The 20220-nt window shown below is 56.0% G+C and overlaps 1 protein-coding gene across 1 annotated transcript; it reads right to left on the reverse strand.

The window, feature by feature from the left end:
• Positions 1-979: 979 nt before the first annotated feature.
• Positions 980-19213, reverse strand: OTOP1 (otopetrin 1). The gene is made up of 6 exons (XM_008150880.3): positions 18802-19213; positions 8994-9130; positions 8470-8528; positions 5077-5207; positions 2466-3385; positions 980-1150 (listed from the first exon to the last, which is right to left on the reverse strand). Exons 1-6 carry the CDS (start codon positions 19211-19213, stop codon positions 980-982), a joined length of 1830 nt encoding a protein of 609 aa, XP_008149102.2.
• Positions 19214-20220: the final 1007 nt, after the last annotated feature.

Raw genomic sequence — 20220 nt, forward strand, 5'->3', positions numbered from 1 at the left:
AGTTATAGACACTAAAGCCAGCACTAGGAAACCGTCAGCCACGGCACATTCCCTGGGCAGACTATAACGCAGCACTAACATGACACTTACAGAGCGTGGGTAGCAACGGAGAGAGGTCTGTGGCAGACCGCTACGTGGGGGAAATGCGTACAAAATGGGCGCTGTCACGTCGTCACGGGCGAGTGCGACAGTGGCGGCGATGACAAGCATCGCAGCATCCACAGCTGAAAGGCGCACACCACGATGTCAGAGCGGCTGCCTGCTCACCAGCAGCGTTCTGGGTGATTCTTGTCTCTCTGGTCTCCTGGACTGTCCAAACATTCTAAAAAAGCATGTGTGTGCTTACCGTGAAAGAGGACACAGTAAAGTCCGTATTTTTAAAAAACTTCAAAATGATCACAAACGAAAACTGTGCCGAGACTCAGGTCAGAAATATGTCTTTAGATGGATCGACGCACAAATTCCCATCCAAACCGTAAAAATAACTTTGTTAAAAAATTAAGCACAGGCAGAAAGTACAATAGAGACCAAATGTGATCGTATCGACATTCGCCCGCTCCGGGGAGGGTGCCGTCTATGGGTTGATTCGCCGACGCAGACGGTAGTGAAAGGCTAAACGCAGTCACATGATGGATTGCAAACACAAGGTGGTTTTTATGAAAAACAAACGGGATAAACAGTTTTCCAACCGAGGATCCCATTCTTCGAAAACAGAGGCCCTCGTTTGGAAGGAGATAAAATGGGCTTGGGCTAGAATGAACGAGCAGGGACGGATTTCAGCCGCCTCATCGATTCTGACCTAACTTGTTGACATTCACCCGGGGTGATGGGCCATCCGGCCCACGGGACACAACCCGGGCAGACAAAAGGCAGGCCTGGCATCTGTGAGGCGATGTTTGCCCAGCCTGGCCACCCCAGGTGGCTCCGGGGAGCGCCCTTGTTCGCGCACCCCGCGCCCGGCCTTTCATGTGGACGCAGACTAGATCTTACAATAGACCTCAAAGAGGGAGGCAGCTGCGTGCATCCGGTAGAAAATGGAGAAGGGCATGGCCAGGTTGACCACGATGATCCAGGGCTCGAAGCCAAAGACGATTTCCTCCAAGCCGTTGTCATACTCGGGCCGGCAGCCGAAGGCGGGAGGGATCCACAGCTGCAAGAGAAGGGAGACCAGTCCTGGCCGCCGCCCAGGAGAAGAGACCCCCGCCAATCCCGGGGCCCCCGGGGCAGGGAGCCTGAGGCACTGCCCCAGGGTCCACTGTGCCTTCCTTTCCCGAGTCCCCACTGTGCCTTCCTTTCCCGAGTCTTCAGGGCTCAGCTCCTGCCTCTCTCTCTATCAGGGACCACCTGGCTTCCCTCTGCTAAATCCTACCTTCCTCCAAGTCCTGAAACACCACCTCTCCCAGGAAGCCCTCCTGGATGCAACCAGTCTGGGCAGGAACTCCCTCTGTGCCCCCTGCACCCCCAGGGTTTACCTACAGCCGAGGGCACCTGGGGGCCATACCCACCTGCACGTACCTACACTGGTGCTTGGGGCCCTCGGCCACACGGTCTGGGCTGTGAGTTCTGTGGTGTCCTCGCTGGCCTGTCCTCGGCTTAGAGCGCAGCCCAGACCCTGCCCGCATCCCCCTGATCGGTGGGGGGGCGGGGGGGGGGCGGGGGGAAGCACCTGCTTTGGAGCCAGACCTGAGTTCATGCTACTCCTGCTACTGCTAGGCTACAACTTCTCCAAGCCTCAGTTTCCTCATCTGTAAGATGGGAACACCAACACCTGTCTCAGAGGGCTCCGATGAGAGTACAGTGGCAACTAATTTGCAAAACCTATTATTTTTGTTGCTCGTGGAACCTACACACTGGTCCCCCTCCTCAGTCTCCCTGTCCCTGTTCCTCCGCCTCCCCTTAAATGGACCGCTCGCCTCTGCAGCTCTCCCTCCCACGCGGTGCAGGCAGCCTCTCGGATGACCCCTGGGACCCCCCTCATGGAGCCCCGCCCCCTCGTGTTGTGCTGAACCTAGGGACTCGCTTCCAACAAACGGAATAGGACAAAGTGAGGGGATGTCACTTCTGGGATTAGGTTGCAAGGACCCTGCGACCCACCTCGCTCATCCCCTCTCCCAAGAGAGGAAGCGGCTGCCACGTGGTGAGCTGCCCTACGGAGACGCCACGTGGCCAGGACCCGCGGGAGGTCTCGGACCGCCGTCAGCAAGGAACTGCATCCTGCCAGCAGCCACATAGGTGGGCTGGAAACCGGCCCCCTTCCTCCCCACCGTCAAGCCTTGAAATGATTGCAGCCCCGTGAGGGGCCCTGAGCAGAGGCACCCAGCCAGGGTTGGATTCCTGACCCCGAGACACCCTGAAAGATAATGTGGGTGCATTTACGTTGCCGAGTGTGGGGGTCGTTTCGTACACAGCAGTAGGTTCTAGAGAAGCGGGGGGTGCAGGGCTGGGGCAGGAGGGAAGCAGATTACCGAGATGTTGCAGAGGAACAAGAAGGCTGCAATGTTCCTCAGGAGGCTCCTCTGCGTGCGGCCCTGCACGAGGCGGGGACGGCAGGCCGGGCCCGGGGCCCCTGCCCAGCTCGGCTCCGCCTCCCCTGGGCCACCGACTTCTCTCAGGCACAGACTTCCGTTGGCTGCAGGTGGCATCTGGCTGCCCAGGTCCCGGGCCACGGCGTCGCTCTTGAGGCAGGAAGAAGCCAGCGGTGCGTCCCTGCCGTTGCAGACCACGGCCACCCGCAGGGCCCTGATGTCCTCGCGGGGCGTGCCGGGCGCCCGGTGCGCGGCCTCGATGATGAACAGGTTCTGGATGTACTTCTCCGCGATGACCAGGACGGAGTAGGGCAGGTTGTACCAGGTGTAGGCGGGGCGGGCCTCGGCGCAGAGGATGGCCAGGATGGAGCCCCAGGACAGGAGCCAGGAGCCGGAGGCCGTGCCCACCAGGAGATCCGCGTCCAGTTTGCGGGCCGGGTTTTTGGACTCGTCCGGTGATTGCTCGTCGAGCCCGTAAAGCCGGAGGCCGGCCAGCCCCGCGGCCCCCATGAGCGTCAGCAGGGCGCTGGCGTACAGGTAGAAGAGGGTGAGCGCAGCCTCGCTCTTGGCCTTGGAGCGGCCGATGTGGATCAGGTACACCGCCACCACCCCGATGGTGGCCGCCAGCACCGCCAGGCCCAGGCCCGAGCCCACCGCCACCCCCTGGAACCGGAACCGCATCTTCCGGTGCTGGCGGCTGTCCACGCTGCGCCCGATGTTCTTCCACAGCACGTAGAGCATCGTGGAAGCCAGGATCTGGTACTCGATGTTGAAAGGGTAGAGGTAGTAGATGCCGTGGGAGATGGCGGCGCAGAGAGCCGGCGGGGAGCAGTTGCACGGCGGCGTGTGGTCATCTAGCTCTAGGAAGAGAGGGGCCCCGGGGACATGGACAAGCCGAAGGCACTGTCGCTGCGGGCACGCTCGCTGGGGTTTCCCCGGGGAATGAAAAGCTTGATTCCACGGCTCATTATCGCGTTTCATATCCTGGCTACATTGACAACCATGAACACCCCCATAAGAGAATTAATTACATGAATCACATTTTCTCCCTCCACTGGAATATCATATTATCAGTCTATTAGAAATGTAGAAATTTACTTAGCAACACGCACAACTGTGCGCAAGATATCGTTGAGCCAAAACGCAGTTTGCCGCCCGGCAGGAGTGGCTCGGTGGTTGAATGCCGACCTATGAACCAGGAGGTCACAGTTCGATGCCCGGTGAGGGCACATGCCCAGGTTGTGGGGCTCGACTCCCAGTGTGGGGCGTGCAGGAGGCAGCCGATCTATATTCTCTCTCATCATTGATGTTTCTCTCTCTCTCTCTCTCTCTCTCTCTCTCTCTCTCTCTCTCTCTCCCTCTCCCTTCCTCTCTCTGAAATCAATAAAAACATATTTTAAAACAGAATTTCAATTTTTTTTAAAGCAGCTTGCCAAAGCATCCAGAGCATGACTCTGCTTTAGTAAATTACAGACCTATGGATGACAGAGAGACAGACATAGAAAAATCGGGAAAGTCATAAATGGAAATGCTAACAATGGTCATCTCTGGGAGGAAAATGGCCACTGGTTTTTCTTTTCTGTTTTCCAGCAAAGGAAACTTTTATACGTCCCTTTTCCCAGCTTTACTGAGACACAACCGACACTCAGCCCTGTGAGGTGATGGTGCAGAGTCCATGATTTCTTCTCGATGTTGCTCCCCTGTGCTTCCTAAACTCTCAGCGTGAATGTGATTTACATGTATGATTTAAACATTATTATTAAAAAGTAACTTCGTGAGGAGAAGGCCCATCTCCTCAGCAGATACTTTCCTCTTGAGACCATCCGATGCCGCCAGGTGGGGCCTAAGACAGCACCGCCAGCCCCAGCGGCAGGAGGGCAAGTCCCACCACCTTCTGGAAGGCACTGGCCATGTCACAAAGACACGCTCCATACCAGGAGGGGACCTGCTGGAGGTAAATGAGGAAATACACAACGAAAGCTAACATGCGATGGGAACAAGACCCAAACCCAGTCCCCAGTCCGCAGGCCCTTCCTCTACCCCACGTTCCTCTCAACCCCAGGGTCCCAGTGTCGAAGCTGAAGGACGTGGGAAGAAAACAGAAAGGTGGTTAGTGCTGCAGGCTCTCCCACAGGAGCAAGGAGGAACGAGGGGGGCCGACAGGACAAGCAACGGAGACCTCGACGCAAACTTCAAATGAACTGAAGCCAATGAACCCAAACCTACCATTAGACGGCCCTGGGTTTCTAAAAGCTATACTTTCAGGAGAAAGAACTGAAGGCTTGTAAGGGCTTAATTAAACACAGGCAGACACAACCGCCCATCTCCCACAGGTGTACACAAAGTCATGCATTTCCATGCCAACCTGGGCCGTGCAGAGGGGGACCCAGATGACCACCCTGCGGTCTGACAAGCCCTGAGTCACGGAGGAGCCCTCTCATTACACTCAGCACCCCCACTCACGGGGCCAGCAGGCAGACTCGGGGGGTGGGGGCTGTCTGCGGGCCTCGGGACGTTCTGGTGTCTGCAGGTCCCGCACGCGCACACTCACCGATGGTGATGTTGCCGAAGCCCAGGGTGATGAGCCGTTCCTTGTGCTCATTCAGCTGGTGCTTCGACTCGTTCAGGACGCTGTTGGCCCACAGAAGCAGGTTGGTGAACACCGAGTGGATCACCCCGAACCTGCAAAACACACAGACATTGCATACACACGTGTGTGCACACACACACGCGCACACACGCAGGCCTCCTTCTTAGCCATGACCCTGGTTTCATCTGGCCACTCGGTCCCTAGGTGAGTCCTCTGACTGGCTGGGAGGGGCAGTTCCACGAGAACTACCCAAACCACCGCCTCGGCATTCTGCCTTAACCTTGAACCTTGCCAGTCCTTAACTCACTGGGACAAAAAGAAACAGGGTCTTGGAATCAGGGACGCGGGGACGGGAATTTGTTGAAAGCAGGCAATGAACCCTATGATACCCCAGCCCTTTCTCCTAGAGGGGAAGAGGAGAGAACAATGAGGAGATGATGGCAGGGCTACAGCGGACCTCGGGAGAGTGGGGAATGCCACTACTGTTGGTTGGCCAACCCAACAATCATCATCCGCCCCCTCTGCCTCGCCACCTACCTCTGACCACCCTGCGCCAAGCCCGAGACTTGCTGTCTGCCTCCCTTGCAGCTAGACGCAGCCATGGTGGCAGTGGGATGTGAGGTACTGAAAGCGTTTATTTTCTTAATGAGTAAGATAAGCATAAGAAAGGCAGACTTACTGTCATTCTTCCCTTTCTTCCCAGCCTTGAACATGAAGGCTGGAGTGTTGGCAGCAATATTGTGACCATGAAGCAACCAGCACGGAATGAAACCCTAACCCACTGAGGATGGCAGAGTGGAAACATTAAAAAGCCTGTTCCGGCCTGGCCAGCGTGGCTCAGTGGTTGAGCATCGACCTACGAACCAGGAGGTCACGGTTTTATTCCTGGCCATGGCACAGGCCCAGGTTGCAGGGTGGATCCCAAGTAGGGGGCGTGCAGGAGGCAACCGATCAATGATTCTCTCTCATCATTGATGTTTCTCTCTCTCTCTCTCTCCCTTCCTCTGTGAAATCAATAAAAATACATATTTTTAAAAAGAGCCTGTCTGTGACGACATTGGTGAGCTTCTGATGTCTCCGACAGGTTCAGAAATGAGGTCACAAATAGAGTGAGGAGTGGTATCGGGGTGTGAAGAGTCAGTAAGCAGCAGGGCTGTAGTCTAACCCCAGAGACCTGCCCTGGCCGCTATGCCATGTGACCTCCTAAGAAGGGAGAAAAGGGAGGTGGATGCTGGCCTCGGGGAACAGGGGAGAGATGTGTAGGGGCTATGGTTCTAATGGGGTCACTGCCTATTTCAAAACCTCCAGCGTCTCCCCCTGCCTGCAGGTTTGTGACGGAGTCATAGTGGTAGCCTCCAGGACAGGCAGCAGCGGGCCTGGCATGTAGCAGGCGTAGCTGGTGAGTGGGGGGGTGTGGGGGGGGGGGCGCGTTCCTGGAAACTGGCGTGTACGGATGGCTCTTCCTTGGAGAGCAGAGGCCCAGAGGAAGTCTGCCCCTCCCTGTCCCACCAAGAACAGCGTGGCCATGATCAGCCTGCAGGACAACCGTGCAAGTGGGTCCTCAACCCTGGCCTTGACTCTCCTCTGAGTTCTAACCCCAGCTGACCCCCCTGGAGCTCCCACGAGTGTCACAGGTACGCGATGCGCAGGCGCCCCTGGGGAAGGAACCGGCCTCCTGAGAGTGCCGGGGCCACGGGACAGAGCCCTTCACAAATGCAGGCAACGCGTTTGCCTCCCGCCGGTGTTTCTTCAACTCCCAATGCACACAGCTCCCCTTCTCCTCCTCTTTTCTGGCCCCAGTGGCGGTTGTCCAAGCCTGGACCCCCCCCCCCAACCCGAGGAGGTAATGAGGGCGCCACCCACCCGGCACGGACGCTCCTGCCAGGCGAGCGCCCTGTGAGCTGGCAACGCCTGTTGGTTTGATGTGGAAACTGCCCTGCAAGCTCAGGGCGGGCAGCACTGCCTCCTGCCAGCTGCTCTCTCCTACGAGGCTCCGGTGACCCCAGATCGCAATAGAGACGGCTTCCATGAGCCTCGTCTGATCTCAGCGTATGTTTTCAACTCTGCTTTCAAATGACTGCTCCGCTAAACCTCACTCATGAGAAAAGAAAAGGACTCAAACCGGTGAGAGGAACTCCTGGATCCAGAGAAGGTCCCTGAATGTACTAAGAGCACGGGGTGCTGGGAGATTGTCGCGAAAGGGCAGAAGAAAGCAGCAAGTCCGGGTGGCAAGTCCCGAGCCTTCGGGCCGGCGGGAAATGTGGATGGAGAAGGCGAGTCGGGGCACGACAGGGAGGGGTGGGGACTGCGGCACACGGAGGGGCAGCCCCATCTGGCGGCACAGCTCCAGCTCAGCTCCAGCTCGTTGCTGCCAAGCACACTGGGATTGCCAAATCCTCCCGGTTTCCTAGGAAAGTCTAAACCTAAAACCTAAAGGTGGTAAGTAACTCAGGAACGTTGAACGCTTGCTCCTTCAAGCTAAACAGGGCATGTCCAGCTGTGTGCGTACCTGGTTCAAACCGCTCACTGGCCAGAGACAGAGAGAGACTGTGTGCAACCACTCAACAAGCGAGGCCGAGCAGTACACGCCCTGCCCCTCAGAGTCCCCTCGGAGGACAAGTCCTGGCGGGAAATGCCTGGTACCCGGCCTGCAGCAGCGCTGTCCACACGCAGGTAACGCGAGACACGCGTGTGTGGTCTTGCATTTTCCAGTAGCCACATTAAAAAAAAAAAAAAAAAAACAGTCCTAACCGGTTTGGCTCAATGGATAGAGCATCGGCCTGCAGACTGAAGGGTCCCGGGTTCGATTCCAATCAAGGGCATGTACCTTGGTTGCGGGTACATCCCCAGTAGGGGGTGTGCAGGAGGCAGCTGATTGATGTTTCTCTCTCATCGATGTTTCTAACTCTCTGTCCCTCTCTCTTCCTCTCTGTAAAAAATCAATAAAATATATTTTTTAAAATAAATTAAATAAAAAAAATAGAAAACAAAAACAGCAAGCCTGGCTGGCCTGGCTCAGTGGTTGAGCATCAACCTATGAACCAGGAGGTCACGGTTCAATTCCCGGTCAGGGCACATGCCCAGGTTGCAGGCTTGATCACCAGTAGGGGGCGTGCAGGAGGCAGCTGGTCAATGATTCTCTCTCATCACTGATGTGTGTGTCGCTCTCCCTGTCCCTGCAGGAAGGGCCTGAAGGTCAAAGGGCTTCCTCCCAGCCAGGAGCAAAGGCTCTGCTTGCTGGGATGGAAGGAGCGTTGGTCTCAGGTCTGTAACCCAGCAAGAGGGCACTGGCGGGTTCTGCTTGTTCTAAAGGAACCCCGGGCTCAATGCGTAAAGCTCCGGTCCCGGTTTTACCTTTCCAGGGTTTTGAAAGACTGGATGATGTCCTTGGCGTGTCCCCAGAGAAAGTACACCTAGACGGGAACAAATGAGAGAGGGCGCCTCAGTGGGGACCATCGCTATGTCTGCACACCCCAGAGGCCTAAAACTCCGGGGGGGAGGGGCGTGAATGCTGGGGCACCCGGGGCCTCCCACCCTCAGCATGGCAAGTCGCTCTCCGAACCTCCTCATCTCCGGGGGCAGAGCCCTTCCCGGTGGGGACAGGGCCCGGGAGCGGGGGTGAGAACCAGAGGGGGGCCTCCAGGTTTGGGCGGAAACGGTGGCGCGGTAACTGAGGATGTTGCCTGAACGCTTGTCCTCGCCCCGTTAACCTGCTTACACCACCCGGTGAACAGCTCCTACCCCAGCGTCCAGAGCAAAGGTCAAGTGCTTCCCGTGAAAAGCAGCCTCGATCCGGGCCCGTCATTTCCCGATGCCGCACGGGCCCCGTTTCGGACGCCCTGGGACACAGAGGCAGCCTCGCTAACAGCGTGCTGTACCTGCACCAGCGTGTGCACCGCGTGTGCGACGGGGAACACGCCCTCGGTGGGGGACAAGCAGTCAGAAAACCCAACGAAGTACCCGATCTTGAGGCATCCAAGGACGACGGTGATGACGGCAAACAAGGCGATGCTACCTGCATGGGCGAGGGGCAGAAACGCGAACAAGGGTCACTGTTCACTGACAGCACTTCACAGTGGGTTATAGCAAACCCTCGCACCTGTGCTCGGAGGGTCTCCCACGAGGGGGACGAGACCACTCACTGGAGAAAGGACAGCCATTTCAACAAACGGGGGTGAGGAAGAAGAGAGCTGGACCCTTCCTTTTCACAGATTATGTCCAAAAAATTAACTCGGGGTGAATCTAAGATTTAAATGCAGAACGTAAAGCCGGAAAACGCTGAGAAGAACGCGTAGGGGGAAATCTGAACAATGTTGGACTTGGCGATGATTTATTGACTATCGCTCCAAAAGCACAGGCAACAAAAGCACAAGTAGATAAACTGGGCCACATCAAAAGGAAAAGAAAAAGTTTGTACAACAAAGGACACCAGCCCTAGCTGGTTTGGCTCAGTGGATAGAGCGTCGGCCTGCGGACAGAAGGGTCCTGGGTTCGATTCCGGTCAAGGGCACATGCCTGGGTTGTGGGCTCGATCCCCAGTAGGGGGCAAGCAGGAGGCAGCCAATCAATGATTCTCTCTCATTATTGATGTTTCTATCTCTCTCTCTCCCTCTCCCTTCCTCTCTGAAATCAATAAAAATATATTTTCAAAAAAACAAAGGACACCATCAAATATTTATAAATCATATCTGATACGGCGTTAGCCTCCAGAATCTACAAAGAACTCTGATTTAACGGCAACAAAAATACAAGCTAATTTAAAAATGAGCAAAGGACTTGAGCAGACATTTCTCCAGAGGAAACAAATGGTGAATGAACGCATGAAAAGATGCTCAACATCCCTCGTCAGCAGGGAAGGGCAAATGAAAACCAGGTCCCCTCCCAGGCGGCTTCTGAGAGAGAAGGGGTGGGGGAGAGACAGGAGAGAGGGAGAGAGAGAGAGAGAGGAGAGAGAGAGAGAGAGAGGATAACAATGCTGGCAGGGCTGTGGGGAATTGGAACCCTGTGCACGCTGATATGATGGTAAAGTGGTGCAGGCGCTATAGAAAACAGTACAGCAGGTTCTCAAAAAAGATTGCATTTCTGGGTGACCCCCACACACCCACACCCACACACACCGGAAGCAGGGACGGGAAGAGGAGTTTCTATAGTCGCGCTCCGGGCGCATCCCTCACAGCAGCCAAAAGGCGGAGGGAGCACCGCAGCTCCCACCAGCAGGGGACCGGTGACCAACACGGGCTCTGTCCACACGGCAGGCCCATCTGACACGTGCAACCACGTGCATGAACCGTGAGGACGCCCTGCCAGGTGAAATAAGCCCTACTGTGTGACTCCACGGACCGAGGCTCCTGAGAGCAGTTACGTTCACAGAGGGGCGGGGCGAGGAGGGAGTGGGTGCAGTTTCGCAAGATGAAAGCTCTGGAGATTAGTTGCACAACATGACTGTACTTAACACTCTCAACCGCACACTTAACATGATTACGTTGGCACACTCGGTCGTGTGTGTTTTACCACAATTAAAAATAATATGCATAGCTAACAAGTTCTACTATTGGCCTGACAGGCTGAAACTGGAAGACAGGTGCGTGTCCTGTGTATCCGGGTACCCACCCCATGCACATCCGGGGTCTGACAAAGGACATACACCCAACAGGCTGGCGGAGTCAGCGGCAGGCCCCTGGAAGCTTCTCTCCCAAAATGATCCGTCTAACAGTGTCACTGTTCTGTTTAAAACTCTCAGTTCTCTGGCCTAAAATCCTGTTCCCTAAAGAATAAAGGGCCCCACTGGCCTGGCTCAGTGGTTGAATGTCAACCTAGGAACCAGGAGGTCACGGTTCAATTCCTGGTCAGGGCACTTGCCCGGATTGTGGGCTCAATCCTCAGTGTGGGGTGTGCAGGAGGCAGCTGATCAATGATTCTCTCTCATCATTGGTGTTTCTCTCTCTCTCTCTCTCTCTCTCTCTCTCTCTCTCCCTTCCTCTCTGAAGTCAATTAGGAAGAAGAAGAAGAAGAAGAAGAAGAAGAAGAAGAAGGAGAAGAAGGAGAAGGAGAAGAAGGAGGAGGAGGAGGAGGAGGAGGAGGAGGAGGAGGAGAAGGAGGAGAAGGAGAAGGAGGAGGAGAGGAGGAGGAGGAGGAGGAGGAGAAGGAGGAGGAGGAGGAGAAAGGGGAAGGCACAGAGGCCTACGGGAACTCACTATCTCCGCAGCCCATCTACAAACCTAAAACTGTTTTAAAATGGAAAGTGTGTGTTTTCAGTGATCGGTTAGGGCTCCATGGCAGTGACACGGAGGGGTCTGTGCTGCATGACATGAAGAAGAGAAGGAACTTTCTCTGATGGTTTATCTAGCGTGGTTTTGGCCAAAAATAAAAACAAACAAAGAACATGCATATGAGAAAGAGACTGGAAAGGAATGTACAAAAGACATGAACTAGAAACTTGCAACAAATGAAGCAATTAGCAAGAAAAACGTAGTGACCGTGGGTTCTGATCCACGTCAGCGTTTCCGATCCCTCCTCGGGGCCAGCGCTGAGCGCCGTTCACACGTTCTCTCCCGCGGACGGAGGAAACCGGATCGTGTGTGACATGCTTCATGGCGTGAGAGAGCGAAGGGCAGGGGCCCTCACAGTGAGAGATAACATTACAGCCCCGCCAAGGAGCACCCCCGCCCCCCGCCATGAGCAGTAATGCAATCGCCTGGCTCCTTGCCGCCGCTCAAAGCCATATAGAAACAACGCTAAGTCCCATTTTCTTAAGTCCTGGAAAACCCCGGTGAAACCAGAGCCTTTGTAAGAGGAGATTCAATCGCAGTGCTTTGAACTGGCTGGACAAACGCATAGTTCGTGTTGATTACAAAGAGACAGAGCAAGAGCAGGCGAGGCAGGTGGTTGGGGTGGCGGGTCACAGGCAGCCGCTATGGGGACCTGGCACCAGTCCAGTGAGCTCAGGCAAATCCTTTCCCTGCTCCCAGCCCCGGTTTTCCTGTCTACAATGAGACTCGTCCACAGCAGCGGTTCTCAAACTGGATCCTGCATCAGAATCACCCGGGTCGGGGCGGAGGGGGGGGGGGTGTTATAACACCCCTAGCTGGGCTCCACCTCCTCCCCTGAGTTTCTGATTCACTGGGTTTGGGGTGGAGCCCCCAAATTTGCATCTCTAAGAAGCTGCCAAGTAGGGCTGATACTGGTGGTCTGGGACCCCACCCTGAGAACCACTGGTCTAGAACATCTCCGTCACTGGCATCTCAAGGGCTGTGATGAATACATCAGGGACCTTCTCACACTCTCAAAGTCTTTTCTGCCTCCATCCCTTCACCACCCATGGGTTCATTCACCCATCTATTTATACAATAAATACTGTGCATGAGGCATTTGCCAGGGGCTCAAAGGTAAACCAACAAGATTGCTGGGGAGACAAACATGCACAGGTGGAATGTTGCACAAATTGGGGTGTGCACAGGGCAGAGGGATGAGCTGGCAGCAGGCGTCTGGTCTGCAGCCTGGGAAACTGGAGGCTGGGGGGGTGAGGTGGGGGGCTGGGGGAGGGAGCCCACAGCTAGGGAAGGACTGCAGCTCAAGGACCCTCCTCTTTCCACCAAGGCATCCTCTTGTCAGGGCAAAAGACAGGAAGATATTTGAAGACATGAAAAATGTAATTTGTTCAGCAACTATTTGTCAAGAAACAACTATGGTCCAAGCACTGTCATGGGCACTGGGGATATAAGAAGGGCAATAAAAGAAAATACCCAGCCCTGGCCAGTGTGGCTCAATGATCAGAGCATCTTCCCATGCACTGAAGGGTCATGGGTTCGATTCCTGGTTAAGGGCATGTACCTGGGTTGCAAGTTCAATCCCCGGCCCCTGTAGGGGCATGTGTGGGAGGCAACCAATGGATGTGCCATTCTCACATCAATCTCTCTCTCTCTCTCTCTCTCTCTCTCTCCCCCGTCCAACCCTTCCACTCTCTCTAAAAATCAATGCAAAAAGTATTCTCGAGTGAGGATTAACAGAACAAAAAAACGTATCTGCCCTCAGTGAGTTTAACATTCTGGTGGGGAAGACAGAAAACAAACAAATAAATGAATAGAGAAGAAGTGGTGGGATGTTCTAAGTACACGGAGAAGAGCAGAGCCTGGAAGAGAACTGAGGGTGATGACGGGTGGTCAGAAAAACACACTGAGGGTCAGAGAGAAATGTCATCCCTGTAACTCGCCTGACAAAGGGCTTTAACCAAACAACCAGTCCTCACAGTTAGGGAAGGTGAAGAGGAGAGGGAGCAATAGCGAGCAATACACTTGGCAAATTGGAGAGGCAGATGGATGTATAATGGAGGGAAGGAGAGCAGGAAAGAAAGGAGGGAGGGAGCAAAGGAAGAAGGGAGGAAAATGGATGATGGATGATGGATGGATGGATGGATGGATGGATGGAGATAAATAGATTAATAGAAGAGAAAATAAGTAAGAGGCATTAAATCCAAAGGGATAAAGAGATACTGTCTGGAAATGTGTGATTTACAGGCTCAGTAGAGACTTGTGACACAGAACAAAGTTGGAGTGGGACTGGTGGGAAGCAGAGATTTTGCCTTTCAAAGATCTCGGGGTGAAGAGATGGGGACTGGGGGACAAGAGGAGCAAGCAGAGGGGAGCACATGATTTCTAAAGGCCTATCTCCTTGGTGCAGAGCTGTCCACGCCCTGCCTGGGGGCTATGCTCTTAGCCATCCTGTCGGCTGCCTGTATTGTCTGGGTAATCAAGATGCAGGGCCGGCCATGCCTGATCACCCACCCCCTACCGCCCAGCCAGTGCCTGGCACCGAGTGGGAACTCAGTCCAGCACGTGAACCAAAGCAGCAGAACACAGGCTCTGCTCAGCCACTGCGAGGTCGCCCCCCCTCCTCCCCGTGCTGTGGGCGTGGCTGCCTTCTCTGCTGCTCTCTGCAAGTTCCTCCAGTCCTTCCCGCTCGATGGAGAAGACAGAGGCGAGATGAAAGTAGGGCCATGCCTTCTCTGTCACCCTTCATATCACACCCTCTGCCCGAAGCAAGGAGCGGGTTCCTCTTCTCTTTCTCACTCTATCCCAATGCTGCCAGCAAGGGGGGCTCAACCCTCCTTCTCGGCCCTTTCGGCTTCCTGGTGTACACAGGGAACAGCGCCCACCTCAAGAATTGCTGTGACATTGAGAACTTTACAAGGCGAACAGAGGTGTAGGGGGGTGGTGACTGAAGGATAAGGGGTCCTTTTTGAGAGGACAGAAACATCCCCTACCCTGACCCTACCTGTGAATATGCTAAAAGCCACGGGGTTGTGCACTCTAGACGGGTGGCTCATGGAGTTGGGTGGCTGTATCTCAATAAAGCTGCTACATACAGAGAACTGAGAGCTGCCGGGACACACGGATGCTACTCCTGGGACGGAACAAGGAAGCTGGGCGTGTCTGGGAGGGGCTGCGTCTGCGGGAGAAGAGGCGGTCACAGTCAGAGGAGCATGCGGATCTAACTGGTTTGGCTCAGTGGATAGAGCGTAGGCCTGTGGACTGAAAGGTCCCAGGTTCGATTCCGGTCAAGGGCTGCACAGAGATGCAATGTATGGTGTGCCTCATTTGAAGAAAAAGTCACTCGCCGAAACCGGTTTGGCTCAGTGGATAGAGCGTCGGCCTGCAGACTCAAGGGTCCCAGGTTCGATTCCGGTCAAGGGCATGTACCTTGGTTGCGGGCACACCCCCAGTAGGGGGTGTGCAAGAGGCAGCTGATCGATGTTTCTCTCTCATCGATGTTTCTAACTCTCTATCCCTCTCTCTTCCTCTCTGTAAAAATCAATAAAATATATATATTTTTTAAAAAGTCACTCTGTAAAAAGCTCATCTCATACAAGATGTCAATCTGAGGGTGAGTATTCACACACATACACAAGAAAGAATTGCTGTGTGCCCTAGCCAGTTTGGCTCAGTGGATAGAGCGTCGGCCTGCGGACTGAAGGGTCCCAGGTTCGATTCCAGTCAAGGGCATGTACCTTGGTTGCGGGCACATCCCCAGTAGGGGGTGTGCAAGAGGCAGCTGATCGATGTTTCTCTCTCATCGATGTTTCTAACTCTCTATCCCTCTCCCTTCCTCTCTGTAAAAAAGCAATAAAATATATTTTAAAAAATCAATGTAATAGAAATAAAAATTTTTAAAAAAGAATTGCTGTGTCTAATAGCTGGGCCAACACTCCCAACGTCCCGGCATTCCAAATGCACTCGATAGGCATGGCTGCTCTTCTCCTTGCCAGTCCCACCATTCTGTGTTAGTAACACTGCTCTGGGCTTCAGACAGGGCAGAAACGAGTAAAAATAACAATAAACTAGCCCGGTCGGCGTGGCTCAGTGGTTGAGCATCGACTCATGAACCAGGAGGTCATGGTTTGATTCCTGGTCAGGGCACAGGCCCAGGTTGCAGGCTCCATCCCCAGTAGGGGGCGTGCAGGAGGCAGCCGATCCATGATTCTCTCTCCCATGGATGTTTCTCTCTCTCTCTCTCCCTCTCCCTTCCTCTCTCTCTCTCAAATCAATAAAAAAGAAAAAAAGGATATTTTTTTTAAAAAGAATCAATGACAGATATATTTTTATAAAGAGCGAACAAGGCAGGGCTGGTCATCCTCAAGGATATAGTTTTTACTTTAAGAACTGTGAGCTTTTCACCCTTCTTTGGAACACCTCTGGGGCTTTGTCTACCTGCGTTCTAAGTTTGCAAACTCTCAGACCCTTGGATAAAACTTCTGTGCTCAGCCAACGGAAGTTCTCACTGCCTCACACCCAGCAGATGGAACAGAATACTTCCTGCTCAAGGAAAAGCCTTACAACTGAGACCCAAACACTTTCTCTGGAAAACCGCAGGCATTCCACGGGCGGGCGGGCTTTCTCGAGCCGCAGACAGCTGAGACGGCCACAGCGGCCAGGGCAGAGCGAGGCCGAACCTGTCTTTCCAGCTCGGGCTCCAGGGAAACCTCAGACACAGGGCTGAGGACACTTCCCTTGGCACCGTGACCTCCGCCATTCTTGTGGGATAATTGGCCTCTCACTTCTTTGACGAGCCCCAGCCCACTGAGAGGGATGGACACGCTTTGCAAACTGCGTTCACGTGACATCTCCCAGCCCCTCCCTGAGAGGCGGCCGGGATTCTTATTTTACTGATGAACAAACCGTACCCAGAAAGGTGATGGCGCCCTAGCTGGGTTTGCTCAGTGGATAGAGCATCGGCCTGCAGATTGAAGGGTCCCAGGGTTCAATTCTGGTCAATGGCACATGCCTGGGTTGCAGGCTCGATCCCTAGTAGGGGGCGTGCAGGAGGCAATCAATTAATGATTCTCTCTCATCATTGATGTTTCTATCTTTCTCTCCCTCTCCCTTCCTCTCTGAAATCAATAAAAATATATTTCTAAAAAAGAAAAGAAAAAAAAATAAAGGTGATGGTGATAGAGCCAGACAGCGAGCCACGCCTTCCACGCCAGTTCCATCTCCATGGTCCACACGCCTCATCCAAATGGTTATGTTATTATGGGGCAACTTGCTGAGTGTCTAACAGCCACCATTTAGTGAGCACCTACTGTGTGCTCTCTCTCTATTGCCTCATTTATCCTATCACTGCTCAGTGTCCAATAGACATCTCATATTACAGCATGGCCACCATGGCCACCTGGCTCCACATTCTCACTTCTGCTCCTCCCTGTCCTCCCAATCTTCCAAAATGCAGCACCATCCACCCACTTACCCTGGCCCCAGAGCTTGGAGCCTTCCGGGAAGGAGGGAGAAAGTGAGAAAAAAGAGGGAGAGAGGAAGGAAGGGAGGAGAGAGCTGGGGTTGGGGAGGGATGACAGAGAAAGGAAGGAATGCAGGAAGAGGAAGTGGGAGGAGGGAGGGAAAGAGAAAAGGAAGAACGGACGGAGGGAGGAGGGAGGAAGTGGCGGGGGACAAAGAAAGGGTCCTTCCGCTACAGGAAGCACAGGTCAAAAGCCTGTGTTTCCAATGCTTGTTAGCCTGTGTAAGTCAATATCCTCAAAGCAGCGTTTCACCTCTATTTGTTTGATACAGCGCCAGACCACTGCCATTCACAGTCACAAAACCAAGAACCTCCCTAACACAGCCATTTTCCGAACAGGAAGTTGGGCCGCCCTGGAGCTGGGTCCAGTTTTTCCAAAGGCAAGATGAACTACTAGTAGGCACAGTCCCTGAGCCTGAGAAATCGAAAATCTCATCCGCGTGACAAGGCTCATATCCGACGAGTCATAGCACAAGGCAGAACCTGGCCTGCACCCGATGGCTCCCCATGGAGAGCCGGGTGCCCCATGGGAGTGAGCAGGTGGGTGAAGGGGTCTGGGGGCAGGCATTCGAAGGGAAGGAGGGTGGGAAGGAGGACAAATGAGTGCTGGGCACCCACCCGTCGCCGGCAGTCATCGGTTCTACTAAGTGTGATTTCCGGGCTACACGGGCGGAAACTGGGGGGTCAAGCAAGGGAAGTGAAAGGCGCACTAAGTGAGACTGAAACATGAGCGTTCGTTCAAGTAGGTGTGAGATGTGTGGACCTGGCCTCTCTCATGATGGTTTCTCAGACACGGGCCTTCTCCACAGACACCCACTGCCTCCCCTGTGACCCGCATCGTGTCTACCTCCCTTTCAAGGGCGGAAGCTCCTGGAGGATGGGGAGGGCTCCTGTCTTGATGAAGTTTCCATCAACTTGTTGTGAGTGCCCAGCAGGTGCTTCTGTCCCCCACCGCCCCACCCTTCACCCACCCGCCTGCATTTTCTCAGCACCTGCTCTGTGCCGGGCCCTGAATGGCTCCAGGACTAAGAGACGAACATCACAGCTCTCCCCCCTGGTAGAGGGGACAAGAGTGTCAACAGGTAGAACAGTGTCCACCCAGGGCACAACCGGGTCGGGGGTGTGCGGTCAGAACCTCAAAGGGGGCGGGGGAGGAGGTTGGGAACACACTGGGGAGGAAGGGAGCGGGGTGGGGGAAAGGGCATTCCACGAGGAGGGAACAGAATATGCCAAGTCATGGAAACACCCAATATCGTGACAGGACCTAAAAGCCTCTGAGACGGGAGCACCGCGTTAAAACTAAAGAGGCCATCCGGGGCCCTCGCGGGTTTGGCCCAGTGGATAGAGCGTTGGTCTGCGGACTGGGAAGGGTCCCGGGTTCGATCCCGGTCAAGGGCATGTACCTTGTTCTCTGGCCCTGGTCTGGTGCGTGCAGGAGGCAACCAACTGATGTGTCTCTCTCCCATCAATGTTTCCCTCTGGCTCTCCCTCTCCTTTGCACTCTCTCTAAAAAGATCAATGGAAAATATCCTCGGATGAGGATTAACCAACATAATAATTATTATTATTGTTGTTGTTGTTGTTGTTGTTATTGAATGCCAGGATGGGGAGCATGGCATCCATCCTGGGGTCAGTGGAAGCTCTGACCATGGGATGCAAGGCCAGAGCCTGAGGGTAGAGAGGAGGCTGCTGCAGCCATCCAGGCTTCTCCAAGAAAGGGGAGGGCCGGAGGGCAGGGAGGGCGGGCTGGGAGAGCCAGGAAAGACGCACAGGAGACGGAGACAGAACAGAGAAACAGGCAGGGGTGGGGGGCGGAGGGCACGGAGCGGCCCGGCTGCAGCCGGCGGGCGGGCGAGCAGGCTGGGCCCGCGCCCTCGCCGGCCCCCCTCCCGCACTCACCGCGGAGCCAGCGCGCGCCGGCGTGCGTGTCCTTGAGGCGGGCGAGGCGGCGGAGCGCGGCGCGGCGGCCCACGTACCACAGCATCCACAGCAGCTGCAGCAGCATGAGCGCCGTCAGCGCGCACAGCAGGAGGCTCTTGCCCACGCCCGCGGCGTGCACGGCCCAGGCCAGCAGCAGCAGCAGCCCCGCCACGAACACGTTCAGCCCGTACTGGCTGCTGCGCGCCTCGGCCAGCTTCTGCGGGACGCAGCTGTGGGCGGCGCCCCGCCGCGGGGCCGGGGACCCCGGGAACCCCCGAGACCCAGGGGCCAGAACGTGAGACTGCGGGCAGAGCGCGGGCTCCGACGACCTTCTGTCCGGGGCGCTCCGTGCCGCCCGGGGAGAGGGAGGCGCGCCCTGGCCCTCGGGCATCCTTGAGCGGCCCGCGCGGAGTCTAGTCCCGGAGAGGCTGCCCCGGCCCCCACCTGCCGCCCCTGACTGAGCGCTGGCCCCACGCCCTCTTCCAATCCCACCTCCGGGTCACCCTCCTAGGCCAGCTTCCCCTCTCCCGCCCCAGACAAGGCACCGCCGCCCCCACCCGGCTGAGCGGGCTGCCCCCGGCCACTTGGCGCTCCGGTGCGCACCGCCCACTTCCCCTCGCCCTGCGCTGCTGGGGCAGCCCTCCCACCCTCCGCGACCCACGCGGGCCGCTCCCGCCCCTGATGCCTCAGCCCTGCCCCGGCGCCCACCCGCGCGTCCTCCAGCTCCGTCCCAGGGCGCCCGGCCCCCAGGCGAGCGACAGGGGCCTCCCCCGGCTCCTGCGGTGGGCGAGGGGGCGACGGGGTCGCCCTGAGCCAGCCCGGGGGCGGGGGGAGTGGGCGCGGGGGCGTGGCTGCGGCCCAGCCGAGCTCCGGGATCCGCGGGGGCGTGCGCTGTCCCGGGCTCTCCCTGAGGTCCAGGTGAGCCTGGAAGTGAGTGTCCGTGCGCGCGATGCCGCCTGTCCGGCCGTCTGTCCTTTCCCTGCTGATGTCTGCGGGGTGTTTGCTCTGTGCGGGTCTCTCAGTCAGGCCGGCGGCTTCCCAGGCTGTCGCTCGTCCCTACATCTATGAATAGGGGGAGGGCGTGTCTTTTCGTGTCTCTGTCCGGCTGGTGTCCCCGTGTGTCTGCAAGGAGACGCCCAGATGCGGACAGACAGGAGCCACTTCCCAAGCAAAGATCCTCTCTCTCCCTCCCACGAGGGAGGGATGGGGAGCTACTTCGGGACGAGAGGAGCTGAGGGTGGGGTGGGGTGGCCGGGGTCCTTGATACAGCTGCCCCGAGCCCCTCCCTCAGACCCTCAGCCTGCTCCAAGCTGGCGCAGTCCACCTGAATGCCCCGCTAAGATGCCACTAGTAAGTCCTGGGGACAGGCCCCCGCGCCAGCCACCTGCGCGGTGAGGC

This window comes from Eptesicus fuscus, chromosome 2 (assembly GCF_027574615.1).
Source record: "Eptesicus fuscus isolate TK198812 chromosome 2, DD_ASM_mEF_20220401, whole genome shotgun sequence".
Classification (NCBI taxonomy): domain Eukaryota; kingdom Metazoa; phylum Chordata; class Mammalia; order Chiroptera; family Vespertilionidae; genus Eptesicus; species Eptesicus fuscus.